The 15,551-nt window shown below is 40.7% G+C and overlaps 2 protein-coding genes and 1 long non-coding RNA gene across 5 annotated transcripts in view; 2 read left to right on the top strand and 1 right to left on the bottom strand.

Moving 5' to 3' along the window:
• SLC16A12 (solute carrier family 16 member 12) overlaps positions 1 to 5,913 on the top strand; it is a 41,221-nt gene extending 35,308 nt beyond the window's left edge. For all 3 annotated transcript variants that reach the window (XM_039380254.1, XM_039380253.1, XM_027718121.2), the window contains 2 exons: positions 797 to 1,056; positions 2,184 to 5,913. In XM_039380254.1, the coding sequence (XP_039236188.1) occupies positions 797 to 1,056; positions 2,184 to 2,446 (523 nt within the window). In that variant the 3' untranslated portion in view covers positions 2,447 to 5,913. The remainder of the gene's footprint in view (positions 1 to 796; positions 1,057 to 2,183) is intronic.
• A 682-nt stretch (positions 5,914 to 6,595) lies between these two features.
• Positions 6,596 to 12,970, top strand: LOC120323065. Its single transcript, XR_005563158.1, has 3 exons — positions 6,596 to 9,860; positions 11,154 to 11,226; positions 11,454 to 12,970. It is a non-coding gene; the product is annotated as an uncharacterized LOC120323065 (long non-coding RNA).
• Positions 7,793 to 15,497, bottom strand: IFIT5 (interferon induced protein with tetratricopeptide repeats 5). The gene is given in 3 exon segments (XM_027718051.2): positions 7,793 to 9,863; positions 11,363 to 11,397; positions 11,399 to 15,497. Coding segments are annotated over 3 exon segments (1,683 nt in total). The 5' UTR covers positions 11,612 to 15,497; the 3' UTR covers positions 7,793 to 8,428.
• Between the last annotated feature and the right edge of the window lie 54 nt (positions 15,498 to 15,551).

Genomic DNA, 15,551 nt, shown 5'->3' with positions numbered 1-15,551 from the left:
TTTTGTATCTATTTTCTAGAGGATTTCACCCTGCTTCCTCTGACTTTCCATCTCTTTTGTGCTGCTGGGAGGCACAGAAGTTATGGAAGAGGGTCAAGAGTCTGGCTCAACACTGTCAGGCACATACTCAGAAGGACTGACTGAAAATTGTTGTACATTTTCCAGTATGTAAGAACTCACCATGCTTTGTGAACTCAGCTCACTTCAAACATCAGTGTACAGCAACTGTAAATCAGTAGATTCTGGCTAAATTAACAGGGATTTTGATTCTAAAGGATGCATTCTTTGTGCTTATTCAGTTTGTGGGAAAAATCAATTATTGGCTTTGTGGAACAAGGAGGAAGGGAATTGCCATCTTGCTTAGCTCACGCTAATTCATGTTTAAGGGCTGATTGGAAGAATGACAGCTAAGAGAGGTATACTGCAGTATTTTATGTATAATACTGGAACATCTTGCTGAGCTGGGATGCAAAGCCCAATGAAATACTGCTTCCAACATTGAGACTTCAGAGGACTGCAAAATCCTGGCAGCAGGGTGGCTTCCCTCGGTAGGAGCATTCTGAAGAACACTACAGACAGCATGGACTGCTGCTCGCCAGATGTTTCTGCAGCTGTAGGTGGGCAGCTTTCCCTATCCAGGCTCATCAGCACTGAGTTTTTAATCTTGAAGACTGTGTAATAAAATGGACTTAAATTTGAGCTATATAAGAGAGAGACTGAAGCACTGCATGCTAGGGCATAGAAACTGAGATGCTTTGTTCAGTGATATTTTTCTTTTCTGTTTTGAAATTTGCAGGTGTCTGAAGAAGCATCGGTACTTTTGCTACCTCTTTGCTGTGGGAATGGATGGCCTTTGTTGTCTTTTCCTGCCAGTTCTTCAAAACTTCCCCTTGCTTGTGCCTTTCTCATTTACCTTTGGCTACTTTGATGGAGCCTATGTAACGCTGATCCCTGTCATGACAGCAGATGTAGTGGGAACTTCCTCATTATCATCAGCACTGGGCGTTGTGTATTTCCTGCATGCCATACCGTATCTAGTGAGCCCGCCTGTGGCAGGTAAGTTCCCAAATGACTTTCCTATGATCTTATCAGTACTTCAGATTTGCCTATTAGTGTGATGTAACAGGAGAGGAAGGACAGCAAATGCACACTAAATGTGGAGGTAACCTCTGAGTAGAGAACTAACACACACCTAGATCTTTGTAAGTCTTTAGATTTCCCATCCCTGTCTTGATGGGATAATTTCTACATATAGAGTGAGATGAAATTTAAAAACAAAACCAGTATGGAATGAGCTTCTAAGAGCTCTTAACGTCACCACTTCACATAGTTTAGAAATTGTGCAAGTAAAAGGAGCAAAATATTACATTGTAAAATTACCAGATTTCGAAAATGTAACCTAAAGGGAGTTCAATTCCAAGATTTTTATTTTTTTTTTGGTGTGGAGGACTTATCTTTTAACCTCCAAACTGCTTTGAACAAGTGGGTGAGTCAGCTCCACTCTTGTTCGGTTGCCAGCTCATCACTGTAATATCTAATCATCATTTTTCCCATAGATTCCATTACAATGAAGTAAAGATGAGAGCTGTACTCCTATTAGTCTTTAGGAAGAACATGACACAGTTTTAATATTGTGGAAGGTCAGAGATCTTTTTCAAACATCCAAGTATATATATATGTCTTGCGTATTTTGTCTGCTGTTCACATCAATTCCCAATTAATCATTGCTTCTGAAGCTTTTTATTTTCCATAGTAAAAATTATTGCAAAATAGCATGAGCCCAAGGCATAGCTCACTAATTGTTTCTTTATGAGGATCTGATGCACACACTATTTAATCCCAGGACTCTGTAAGCCTGTCTAAAGACTGCCAGTTAAATCCATGCAGTTTATTGAGTTTTGTGGTGATGACTGTTGTGCCTTTTCTCATGGACTTGAGATTTGAGGCCCCAAACAAGAGCCCAAAAAATCTTATCTGCCTGCTGAGGACAAATCCCTCCCTGCCCTAGGAGGAAGAAATACAGTGATAGTGATGTAAACCTGTATTGTTTGATTGTATTTATATGTGGTAACTTGTAAGTTTACAAGTTGATAAGTTCATAAAACTCTCATTGATAACAGGATTTGGAAATTATCAGAATACTAATGGATCTTTAAAAACCCATTATTTATTTTTTCCTACAGGTTGGCTGGTGGACACAACTGGCAGCTATACTGCATCATTCCTCCTGTGTGGATTTTCTATGATATTTAGTTCAACACTACTGTGCTTTGCAAGACTAGCAAAGAAAATCAAAAGAACACATTTGCGGTCGCTCACTAGTGATACAGGCATGAAACAGCACATGTGGACAAATGGAGCGATAGCTTATTCTGTCACAGCAGAATTAGACCAAAAGGATGTTGAATTTTTGTCTGTGGACACAAACAGCTGCAGCAAGAGGTGACAAGTGCCATCAAGATTCAGTAGGACACAGCCGTGACTGAGACAGAGGTGGCTCCGTAGTGTTACGCTGCTGAAGATACTACTCCTGTGAACCAAGGCATCTGTCAATTAGATTTTTCTGTCATGCTTTAGTTGACTAAAATCTACATACAGCAACAGTAATACCAAGTTTAATGCAGTAATAAAAGAAAGCTAGAATGAAAATAGAGTTTGTAGATACAAATGTTCACAGATTTATTGGAAATGCAATGTCCACTCCACAGGTAATCAACAATTGGCTGTACTCAACAGAAAATGATAAAGTAATCAGTCACCAAAACTGAACAATAACATTTACATTATTTAAAAAATATTATTAACGACCCAAGCTTTTTGATGGTGTGTTGTAGTATGTTTCAATGGACTAATAACACACACCACCAAAAAACCTCCACATGTGATTTATGCTGAAAGTATCTCTGGAGCAGCTTTAATTTTTACAGTGTACCTGAACTTTGTACATACATTCCAATTTAATTTCAAATATAATTTTAGACCTACTTTCCCAAGCCCTCTACAGCAAAAAAAAAAAAAAAAATTTTTTTTTTCCTTCTGGATGTCTTTAAAGCTTGAATTTCTAAAAATTGAAATCCCAGATATGATTTCCAGCTGATCCTTGTCTTGAAGGGTGGAAGAGGTACTGTGGCAGCTCTGCTATATGAAAAGGAGTAACTTTGTGCCAGAGGACTAGGCATGCTGATAGACAAACCTGCTTTAGCTGCATTAGTTGGAAGAATCCTAAAGGCAGCCCAGGAGACCAGAGGAGAGGCTCATGTTGGAGAACTTTAGAGTCCATGCAACCAGATGACAGAGAGACTGCTCCCTGTCTAGGCTATGAGTAAAGAGGATTGTGCTGTGTATTGCAGTGGCAAGTCTTTCTCCTTTTGGCCCCAGGAGCTGTATCTTCAGGTGGTGCAATTTAGTCGTTTGTGCCATCTGAAGAGATGTCGGGTCACTTGTCCTTGATGGCCAGAACACAACAGCTGCAACTTGGTGGTGGTTTCCTGCTACTTGTGTGAGGAATTCACTACAGCTGGCTGCTTCACAGGAGCTAGGGACTGAATGTAGATCGTGGGTTAAATTACTGATCTAATAAATAATGGGATGTTTCTACATTTTCAGAATGAAAATGTTGTCAACAATGGAGGAACTTCACATTCTGCAATACAAATAATTTCAGTATTTTGATGGTGTATAAAGCTGTGTTCTGTTCATTAACAAATTGATCAGAGTCCAAATAATTTTCATTAACACAGACCTAGCAGTTTTGTTAATCATCTGCAGTGTATTCAGTGGCTGCTCATGGTGTCCTTTTCCACCCTGTGCCTCGGAAGGGAAAGCAACATAGATTGATGTTCACGAAGCTGATTTAGATCAAGAGTACAGCCATAGGGGTATAATGTATTTTTTAATATATATATATGAATAGCATGTGTATCAAGTAGTTTTATTATTCAAGCATATTTCAAATATAAAATATTAAAATTGTTTGACTTCAATTGTCTGTGATTAAATAAAGCATTTCTCGCTGCCCTGCTTCAGAAGTGTAGTCAGAGCCAGTAGGATAATATATGTGCACAGACCACAGAATAAGAGATGGGAGTGCAAAAACTGCTTAAAGGTAATGACATAACCTTTCTTCGGCTCTGCATGAAAATTGAGTCCTGGTCCCTGATATTGTTTTTAACATATATTCATTAAAAAAAGACAAAAATCCTCCATGAATGTTTCTTAGTGAGTTAGGAAAAATATGCAAATCTGGAAAAATTGAGGTGGTTTTATTAATTAATACTGATGAAGATAATGTTTTAGATCTTAATGCAATATTTAAGTAGTAAAGAAGTGGGGTGTAGTATGGTCTACAAAGAATATAAGTAATTTTAAACAAGTTATAACCATTGTTATTTACTTTACAAAAATTTAATTACTTTGTTTACCACATCATAACATGTCACTAGTTGTTCTTGTCAGAGCTGCATATTGTAAAAGCCTATTGGAATATGGTGACATGCATTTTTATCATGTAAACTATACTGTGTAATACATTCGTAGCATTTTTAATTTTTTTTATTTCAAGATATTTTTTCATAGGCTTTTCCCTATATGTGTTAAAGTAGTACTTCTTGTTTTAAATATCTTATTTAGCAACAAACATTCAACTGGTTTTATACACAGACCTTTTGTAGAAAATGGTAGAATTCTTTCAAGGTTTTCTAATGCTGTTTCTGCTCTGACTTAAGTCAATGGGGAAAAGCTTATATACCGAAATGATGCTTTCTGTGCATAAAAGACACTGTGAAATACCAGCCCTGTCATGAATGTCCCCACTAAGAAACAGAAGGAAGTGTTAACAACCTGCAAGCAGAAGAAATGGGAATACAATTCAGGCTGGTGAAACCTTACACCAGACTTCTACCCCCTAATCCACACAACCCAAGCTGAACAGTTCATCTTTATCCTGCCATGTGATATATTTCAGGCAATGCATTGTAGAAGTCTCTGGCTTACAATATTTTTAAAGAATGATTCATTGTATCTGTAATATTTTTTCAGACAGGATAATAATAATATTTTTTCAGACAGGCTGTCCTTCAAGGAGGAGATTTCCTGGCATGGCACAGTGCAGCAGTAAAGTGAGATAGCTGGGCTAGCTGTGAGCAATTTGCCAGGCTTACACTGCATGTTCAATGATCTTAGTGGTCTTTTCCAACCTTAGTGATCATGTAATTCTATGTTCCTGCCAGCCCTGATGGATACAGGTATCGATGGATATGAGCTTGGATGGAGCACTGCACTGCTGAGCCTGTCTGGCTTCCCAGGATGGCGTGGTTTGACTTGACTGGGGTAAGATCTGTCTGAGACAGGAACAGAAAGATTCTACCTCAGATGAATCCTGCCTGGAATAATGCTCTGTTCTGTGCAGTAGATGGAAATTCAGTGTAAGTACTGCTTACAGCTGCTGAAGTTATGCCATCTGTTTCCATTCCATGAAGTTTGAATTGGGGTAGTAATAATTCTTTTGAAATTATTTATGTTCTAGAATTTGTGAAATTATTTATGAAATTATTTATGTTCTAGTGATAATCTGGGACATTTAATAAATTGTACATTGAAAAATTGCGTGAAGACAACATTGGAAAAGTACCTTCCACTGAAGAATTGCTCTTTTTTTTCAGAAGAAACATCCTTAAAGCATTCCTTTCAGTTTGGATAATAATTTATCTTCTGAAAAACAAAGGCTGTTTGTGCTACTATATGGGGAATATATTTTATATTGCCACAATAATTCCTTGTTTGCTTTCTAAAGTGTTACAAATTTATGTGAGAAGAAAGAGCTTGTTTAAGTTAAGTTGTTACAGTCCTTCATGGTCAGCTTAGCAAAGTCCTAGCTGGGATTGCCTCAATAAACAATGCCTTCTTCTAAGTGACTATTCTGGTATATTTCAGTAGAATTTTTATATAATTTAGAAGGTGCTTTTGATTTGTAAATTAACACTTCCTGAAGGGTTATCTTTAGTCATTTTTTCCCTGCACCACTGGCATAGTCTCCGGCGATATAATTCATACTTGGGTGCGAATTGAGAGGGGTTCGGCTTCTATGTGGTTCTGGTTTTGCCCAATGGACTTGGATGCTCCAAACTGTCTTTCATTTTGTCCGCCTCCCAAAGCTCAAGCTCAGCCTCTTCCCCACGTTGCTGTGCCAGGCGGCGCAGCAGCACCACCCTGTGGGAGATAACATTTCTCCTAATTTACAAGACACACAAAAGGCTGTTCGTACGGAACATCCCCAGGTATTACGGCGATCCAGCTCAGTCCTTCAGAGTCCGAAGGAGGTGAGGCACAATAAATACACTTCGTGCATCACTATGTCCCTCAGTCAGTTTATTTGCTGTGCAGAAAATTGAACCACTCTGACTCTTCATAAAAATTCAGCTCACATTTTTTTTCAAAATAATTTCTAGTTTATCCTTTTTTTCTTTACAAGTTTTTTTTTTCCCAGGAGAGGTCCTGGTGGAGGGGAGAATAGATGTGCCACCACCTCTTTCTCAAATCGTTCTCTGCTGTCCTCCACCCTCTATGCCCTCAGTAGGGTTTGGATAGCAATGATGCTGAGCTTAGAAACGCTCAAGATTGAGAAAGGCAGTGAGATCACCTAACATACCCTTTTGCCCAAATAGCTGAGCACATCACCATAGGTAGTCACTAGTTCCTGACTTCAACCCCGCTGTTCTTCCTACCAGCTTCCAGGAGTGCTCTGTCAGTCCTGCTCCCAGTCCTTCCTCTTCTCTCTCCTCACTGTTCCTTTCCAAGGTAGGGCTGCCTTTGTAAGAGAGAAGCTGGCAGGTGGCTGGGAAACAAGGACGGATTTTTCCCTAGCCCTTTCTTATGCAGAAGGTGTGGGTGTATTATGTACGCTGTTAAGCTCCTGATCACTTTTGATCATATTATGAGAGAGTCTCTGAGGGAGAGCTGAGAAGGAAGAGGTTTATTCATGTTTTCTGATCTGGCACTGTGCTTTGCACTCTTTCAGGCTTCCATTCTGTCCATACAGGGGCGCTGTTGTCCGGGCAGGAATATTGCAGGATGGCTGGGAACTAAAGTGCACAGCCTTCCTGACATGGGCTCTGTCACCAGTTTGCTTCATGCTACACTACTGGCTAGGGCTCAGAAGTGATTTGGAATTACAGCATTAGTTTTCCCTGAGCACCATGGTCTATCGTACGAAGGCACGCTACTGTGGAATTAGGCTGGGCTGTTGTAAAGAATATTGACTTTCAGTTAAATATCTGAAGATGATCACCTTGTCCACCCATTCTGTCATTTCAGCCCTTTATCCCATTCACCGGACTCTGGGGGCACCCACCCCACTTTCCACATGCCCCTTGCATTCTGCTGCCCTGCTCTCTGGTGCTCATGCAACTCTTGTCTCCAGCTGTGCTCTGCCCTCCGTGCCCACTTTAGTTCATTTCTTGTGTGTGTTTGCTACCCCTGGCTTGTTTCACAACCAGGGCCACAGATAGCCATCTCTTTGGCAGCTCAGGGACTGCCTTTCCTCCCTCTCCAGATGTTTGCTGTAGTGGCTCCTGATAGTGTGGTTTTGGGTAAACGAGACAGGTGCTGTTTTGTGCACAGTTTGATTCTCTGGTGCAACGCCTCTGAAGCCAGTTTTGCTGAGACTACAGGGAAAATAAATGGGGTTATCTACTAAGTCTTTCATATCCTGCCAAAACTCTATCCCTGTTACTTTTTCAAATGGCCATTTTCCTTTTACCTAATCTACTAACAGGAAGACTGGTCAGCAGAGAGATACCAGAAGCAATAGTTGATAGATTTAATACCCTTTCGTAGTTCACAACAATAATACACATTTTGTAAGCTTTACAGCGAACAATGTTTTTTGATATTTTTCATAATTAAACAGCATACAAGTTAGTAAACTGAACAAGCCTTCAACAAAAGTTCCTTCTACAAAAGATATGTTTGAAATACTTGAAAAAGCATCAGAAATTCCATTTTGGTTTAAGCATGCCTTTCAACTATCTAGACAAAATACTACCATATGATTCCCTTATCTTTTTCTCAATAGAAGGTAATATCTCACTTTTAGCTTAGAAGTTCTGTGTTCTACTGATAATCATTTAGACCTGCGTTAGCATTGAAGACCTAAGTTAGATGAGCTATTATTGTATAGCTATTATTATATATTATATGTTACATTATATAGCTATCTAAGCGTGCTCTCTGTTACCAAATGAACAAATGAACAGTCATTGTCTGCAGTTTCTACATTATGATCAGAAAGCGATACCATCCATGTTTCATTTGGTCATAAAGTCTACCTTAAGACAAAAACCAACCAACCAACCAACAACAAAAGTTTAGGGAGTCTCTTGAAATGTCCTTGGGTTTGGAGTTTTTTGGGTGTGAAGGATTTTTGTGAACTTTAGCTTGAGATAGACAGTCGTAGCTCAAATAATGCATTCTGATATTCTTCATTATTGTGATCCAAAGCAATGGCTTTTTCATAGCACTCAATTGCTTTTTGTTTCTCACCATTTAGCTTATGAACAAGTCCAAGTGTTCCAAAATCTGTTGCATTTCTTGAACCTCTCTCAATTTTTTGTCTTAACAATCTCTGCACAGCTTCACTGCACTTATTTCTTCCAAAGGACTCTTCTTTCATTTTCAGCCCTTCTATATAATACTCAATGGCTTTTGATACTGACCTCATGTGAAAACGCTGAAAATTGCCATAATTGTAGTAGAGCTCTTGTTTTTCATGACAGAGTAGATTATTTCTCTGAAAAAGTTCCTGAAATATCTTTTCTGCTTCTTTGTATCTCTTGCCTAGTGCATACACATTTGCTAGGCCAGTTTGGGTAGCAATAAATTTTTTCTTTTGGTCTGCCGCAAATTTAAAATGAGAAATGGCAAGTTCGATGAGTCTCTCCATTTGATCTTGAGGTGCATTTCTTGTTCTTTGCAATTGAAATACTTTTTCTCTGTAGCAGATTCCTAGTTGGTGATGCAAAAAGCCAGAATTTGGTGTCAGTGCTAGGGCCTTTTCCAAAATCTTCGCTGCCTTGCCCACTTCTCCTTTCCTTCTGTAAAATTTAGCAGCATATCGCAGGAAATAAGGAAGATCAGGGGTTTTTTGCATAGCTTCTTCAATGTACCTCTCACCTTCATCAGCTCGATTTAAGTCCTGAAGTTTTAATGCAAGTAATGCCATGACACAAGTATCCTCTGGATTCAGTTCCACTGCCCGCTTCAAGGCCTCAGTGGATGGGCTTGTGTCTTCACCACATCTGGAAGCTAAATTTTCCCAGCGATACAGTGCTGTTGCATAGCCAGCATTAAAATCTGGGTTATCAGGTTCATCCTTTAGAGCATTTTCAAAGCAATTCTTTGCTCTCTCATAGTGTTTCCCCCCAAAACGTAATAATGCCCATCCTTGCTCAGCATAGACCTCTGGAAGCTGCATCTTCCCATCAGCAGTAATGGAAAGCTTTTTGCAGCTGTCTTCCACTTTGCTTACATAAGTTTGAGCTTCTTCATATCTCTCCATGTGGTAATAGATCCAGGCATAGTTCCCCCAGGTAACAAGACTTCTCCTGGCAATTTCATCTGGATGACATTTTTGAACAATTTCTTCAGCTTTCTGGAGATTTCTCAGGGCTTTCTCATTTGAATTCTTTAGGTGACATATATAGGATAGCAGATTATAATCTGTTAGGTTAGATTCTGTGAAATATTTGATCTGATTGACTATTGTTTCTTCTAGGTCATCAATATCTACATCCTGCTTCAGCAAAGTCCATGTAAAATGACATTGTAACTGCAGCAGGGAAGTCTTCAAGGAATTCTTGGAAATGGTACTAGAAGAAATCAAAGAAAAACATACTTATACTCTATTTGCCTTTTGCTATTCTTGTTTTTAAACCACGCATGATATACTTTAAAGGCAGACAATACCTCACCTCATGCCCCTAGTCCACAACACTTCAAATGAGCCAAAGCTGTGGGGAGCCATAGGTCTAAAGTGCTGAATAGTTATTTTAGTAATTCTCCTTGCCTGTATATGAGGACATCTCTTACATTGCAACAGAGCTGGTGTTCTGGATGTTAAAGAGGAGGGCTGGTCTCTGTGGTAAAGCTGGCACACTTCTGGGCCTCAGAACCATATATCCTGTGCTGGGAACAATTGCTGAAGCCTACCCAAAAGAGGTTCTCTTAACATATAGAGAAAGTGATTTAGTGCCTTTCCTATGTCTCTATACATTTTATGGCTTATGTTATAAATTTAATTTTGAGTTTCCTGCATTTGTAAATCCTCATTTGTCAGATCATGGCACCATTCTTATCTTATAGTTATACTATCATACCCAGGAGCTGGATCCCAGATCACAGCAGTCTCCCTGTTTGCCAGCATTTGGGTGTACAGGCCCACTCCACTTGCTGGTACAGACCACATGCTCACTCACTAACCCTATGGCTCCTCAGAAGCTGACTTTGGACATCCAGTGTCTGGTCAGGGAGCCTGTCTCTCTCTCCAGGTGCTTCACCCCTAAACAAATACACACACTTACTGACCAGACCCTGTTTACATACAACTGGTCCTTAATACCCCTTTGTCCCTGTTGAGGTTTAAGCCCAGCTGGGAACTAAGCACTTTGCTGCTCACTCATCCCCACTCCCCACCCTGGTGGAATGGGGAAGAGAATCAAAAGCAAAACTTGTAGGGCAAGATAAGAACAGTTCAATAATTGAAAAAAAGTAAAATCTAATAATAATAGTAAAAATGATAATAAAAGGGAAAGATAAATCTCAAGGAAAAACGAGTGATGTACAATAAAATTGTTCACCACCTGCTGCCTGATGCCAGACCCCGTCTCCACACCCCAATCAGCCCCTCTTCCAAGTAACTCCCCCAGTTTATATATTGAGCATGACATTCTATGGTGTAGAATATCCCTTTGGCTGGTTTTAGTCACCTGTCCCACCTGTGCTTCCTCCCAGCTTTTTTTGTGCTCCTCCTCACTGGCAGGACATGAGACACAAAGAAGTCCTTGACTAGGATAAACATGACTTGGCAACAAAAAAACATGAATGTGTTATCCACATTTTTCCCAAACTGCATGTACACAATCTTTCTGTTCTGTTTACAGAAACTGAACCTTGTTGGAGAAGCAATAACATGACAATATTCAAAAGCATCCTTATTTTATTTTGATTCTTCTAGTAAGTATTCTGTAAAATATTTTTTGTTGTTTCAGTGCTCAAAGTCCCTCATTATTTACATTTATGTAAATAATAAGCATTATTTTCCTGTGGCATAGAGAAAAAGCATCTTTCAGGGACTAGGTTGCTATCTTACCTCATGATTTTCCTTCTCTGCTCACTTGTCTTCATGTAGCTTCAAAGCTGAAGGAGTGCTGCTCACTGTTGTTATGCTTCCCATTTTATAGAATCCAACCATCACGTGGTCTGTGACCACTTTCACGGGAAACAGAAAGTGAAACTTCAGCTTTTCTCTGAGTCTGCCGAAGACGCAGAGCAGTCTGCAGTTGGAGAATCGAAACTGCTGCACAATAAGCTGCTCTTTTTCAGCCTGGCTCTGTGCCATATATTACTCTGTGTTGTGGAGAATGTGGCAAAAGCTCCTAGTGCTTCCAGCATTTACTCTGTTCAAAGGCAGGGGTTATCTATGATAGGGGGAATATTTCAGTCTAGTGTGGGCTGACCTGGTTATCATGTACAGGCTCGGGAAGGGTCATTTCCTCCTCTTACCTCTGCACCTTTGCACACCTACATCATGCTTTAGGCTCCTATTTTATTTGTGTTTGGTCATGCACGTGAGCACAGCCCCTGCTTTTTCTCCTTCATCCTGTGCCTCCACATCACAAGGTCTCTGCTGTTGTACCAGGCCTGTGTTTCTCTGGACTGTGTCATTGTTTGAGAGTACTAAATATCTCATCCCACCTGCAGGAACTGTTTGTTGCTTCTCCCTACATAAACCCAAAATTAACCTTTCGTATACCAAGTTAGATATAGGCAGTCAGTTCAAGAAACTGCTGTCACAGTTGTGCCAAACAAAACAAAGTCACAGGTGGGTCAGGACAAGGTCAAACTGAGCAGACCTGGCAAGCCTCAGTCCCGAGGCCATGCAAACTCAGTGCAAAGCTTATGGCCTGTTGGGAGCAACAGCAATGCTGTGTTACAGAGCTACACACACGGTAACAAAGAGAAGGGCACAGCTTGGGGACTGTATGGATACGAACAACTCATTGATGCTTAGTTTAAAAAATTAAAAAATGCAGACTGGTTTTGTAAAATTTGTTCTGTAAATAAGTACTTTAACAGCATTATTATTGCCTCTTTTTTAATAATTAGATCCAGACTAATGATAATTCTTGCATATAGGCTATTACTATGTAATATGCTATTTATTGATTGTAGACTGTTTTTCATTGTAGTAACAAAAAAACCTTTATCTATATAATATTTGTTTCATCTTTACCCATAAATATCACAGAACCTCTCTCCATTCTTGAATCCATTCCATTTTTAAACTTGAGAGCATCTTGTTAAAAAACATGTTTAATTTTTAATTTGAGGTGTCCCCCCTGCCCTGTCTTGTAGGAATAAGCAAATAAAAATGCATATAAGGCTGCCTCAATTGGCTTCTTTTGTGAAGTTTTTAGTGGAGGATGCACAGGTTGTCCCTCTGTCCTAAGCCAGAAATCACTTATATCAAACCTCATTATCACCTCAGAATTGCTGCTGCTGCCATCATGTTCAATCTCTGCAACTACAGACAAGAATAAATGGTATTCCATGTTTTTATTTATAAATTTATATAACCTCTGACTGCCAATTTGTAATTGAGAATTGTAGGTTCTGGCTTATAAAACTTTATCTTCTGTGGTATGAACAGTCTATATCCCCACCTTCCCACATATGTAAGGCAGAGGGAACCTGTGGATCTGGTGGTAAACTGCACTTATCCTCTGGGTTTGGCCAGGTTGTGGCTCTGTCCAACTGGCTCCAGTGACCTTGGGCTGTTCGGGGGGAAGCTGGGGCAGCCACTGGGGAACTGCTCTTTTGGGGACCGCTCCTGGCAGCATGAGTTCCAGTTGCATAGAGTGAATTCCTGGCAGGCAGCGACTCTCCAGGACAAGGCTGTCTTTTGCCTTTCCCTCTTCTCCTTCTTTTCCCTCCTTTCCCTCTTCTTCTTTTTCCTTCTTTCAAAAAAACCCCAACAAATCGGTCTTACTTAGAACTTCTGGTTTGTATCAGAATCTGGAGAGCCTTAGTAACACACACACACACACACCTCTTTGTGTCTTATTTGAGTGACTGTGTGTGTATGTGTGTGTTCAGAGGGGTTGTTGGAGTTGATGTTTCAGAGCTCAAGAAAAAGGTTAGTACAGCTACTACTCTGAATAACCTTCAAGGTTCTAGCAACCAGGTATTTGGTAAGTAATGAAAAGAGGCAGTGAACTGAGAAGGAAAATGGATTAGAGTATCTACACATATTCATGTATTTTATGGAAAATAAGTGTTGCAGGTAGTTGTAGAAAAGTGTGTTTATAAGGTTTCTGAAATGCCAAAATCAAATGTGGACACCAATGATTCATTATGCTACTAAGTATCTCTGGATTTCTGATCTCTCCTTCTGACCCAGGTGTCTGTTGTCTTTGGTATATTGCTTGGTACATATGGGAAAATGCAGCAATCTTCCAGCTGGAGTGCAAAAATTTGCTCCAGTTTCCTTGTTTTTTATAAATTTAGTTGCATCTATATGCTATGGTCTGACACAAATGCCTATTAAATAAAATAAATGCAGGAAAGTGCTTAAAATAGAGTAAGAGAACAGTTATGCGATGCCTTTCTGCAGTCGTCTTTGTAACTTGGTGGGCACCGCACAGGAAAATTCAGAAATCCTCCTACATCCCTGCTGGTTTCAGTTCAGGGAAAGCTGTAGCTGGGCTGACTGCCATCAGGGAAAGCTGCATTGCATAACAGCAAATGCAGAAGCAGCTTCTTGGAAAACACGTGTCCAGAAATGGGCGGGGAACAACAACTGCATTCATATTTTATACAAAGACTTTACTTGAGTGCTCTATACATACACAAGAATAGGAAATGGCTTCAAAAATATCTACACGTTTTGTGGGAGAAAACTCATATCTGGACATTTCCTTGGAGCTGAAAAGGATACTTGCTGACAAAGAATTTCTCCCTCATATCATTAGCTCAGCCAAATAATTGCCTGAAATTTTCATTATTAAAATAATGTAAATGAATGATACCATTAAATGGTATGAATGGTATAAAAAACAGGATCACTTTAAATATCCTATATTATGCAGGTTTCAATATAGCCTAAGTTAGTGTATAATTACTACATTTGAAAGCAGCAGCTGTGGCATTTTATAATTTGAGTTTTCCCCTAGGAAGGAAGAATGCTCTGTAATTAATTTGACAAAACAACCCAAGTGAATCGCCGAGCAATATTTTTGTTACCCAAGTTCTTTAAAACCAAACAATCCTAAGAAATGGGATCCAGGAATGCAAAGGATCACATAGTGTCATTTGTATCTACTGACATATCAACATATCAAAACAAGGGTATGCTATGAAAATTTCAATGATTTTTCGATTAAAATCTTAATGCTTTCTAAATAAACAGAAACATTTTAGTTCCTGACACCCTTCTGCTCTACCGCTGTGTGTTTAGTATCAGGTTTCTGTATTATTCTATGGATATGGGCCTGGCCTAATAACATGAATATTTATATTAAAGGATTGAATTTGGTCCAAGTTTTTTCAAGCCCAGTCACATATTCCTTGACCACAGACACGCTTCTCTGGGAAATTATAGCTACGCAACGCAGTGCCTGCCAATTAGTTGCCGCAGGTTTGCAGGAAGCAGCGATGATAACCCTGCTGTAACTGCGTGCCGGCGTGTAACTTAAGCCCGTTTGTATTAGGTTTGCTATGTTTAGACGATGCTCACAGATGATGGACGAGCGATCTGTTTGTGTAAGAATGGCAGTGATTGCTGGCAACGCTGTACAGTCCTTAGGAAGGACCGGCGGCTCCCGAGGCGCAGGTACCCGGCACGCTGGGGAGGCATCCCCGGGATGCTCCCTGCGGACAAAGGGAGAGCCCGCGGCGGGCGCGGCTCATCCCCTCCCTCCTCGCTGCTGCCGCCGCTTTCTGCCTGGGGCCTGCTGCGGGCCGTCAGGAACAGACAGCAGACCCTCGCAGGGCGGCTCCGTGAAGGCTCTGCAGGCTCCGGAGTGCGGGCAGATGCAGAAGACGAGGAAGGCTGGGAAGGAAGTCCACGGGCGCCGTTCCGGAGGCTGAGCGGCTCCTGCAAATGGAGCCCAGGGGGAGGCGGGGGGATCCACATGGTATTGCTGGAGAAACGCTGAATCACGGCGGCTCAGGCGGCCCAAGGCCGGGCGGGCGGTGCGGGCGGGCCCCGCCGCCCATAGGCCGCGCCGCTGGGCCGAGCGGCGGCCGGGCCGGCGCCTCCTCCCGCCGGGCCATCCCCG

Source organism: Pipra filicauda, unplaced genomic scaffold (assembly GCF_003945595.2).
Source record: "Pipra filicauda isolate LSUMZ 115617 unplaced genomic scaffold, ASM394559v2 scaffold190_size1978887_pilon, whole genome shotgun sequence".
Classification (NCBI taxonomy): domain Eukaryota; kingdom Metazoa; phylum Chordata; class Aves; order Passeriformes; family Pipridae; genus Pipra; species Pipra filicauda.
Note: the sequence above shows the minus strand (reverse complement) of the source record. Positions and strands in the feature narration are given on the sequence as shown.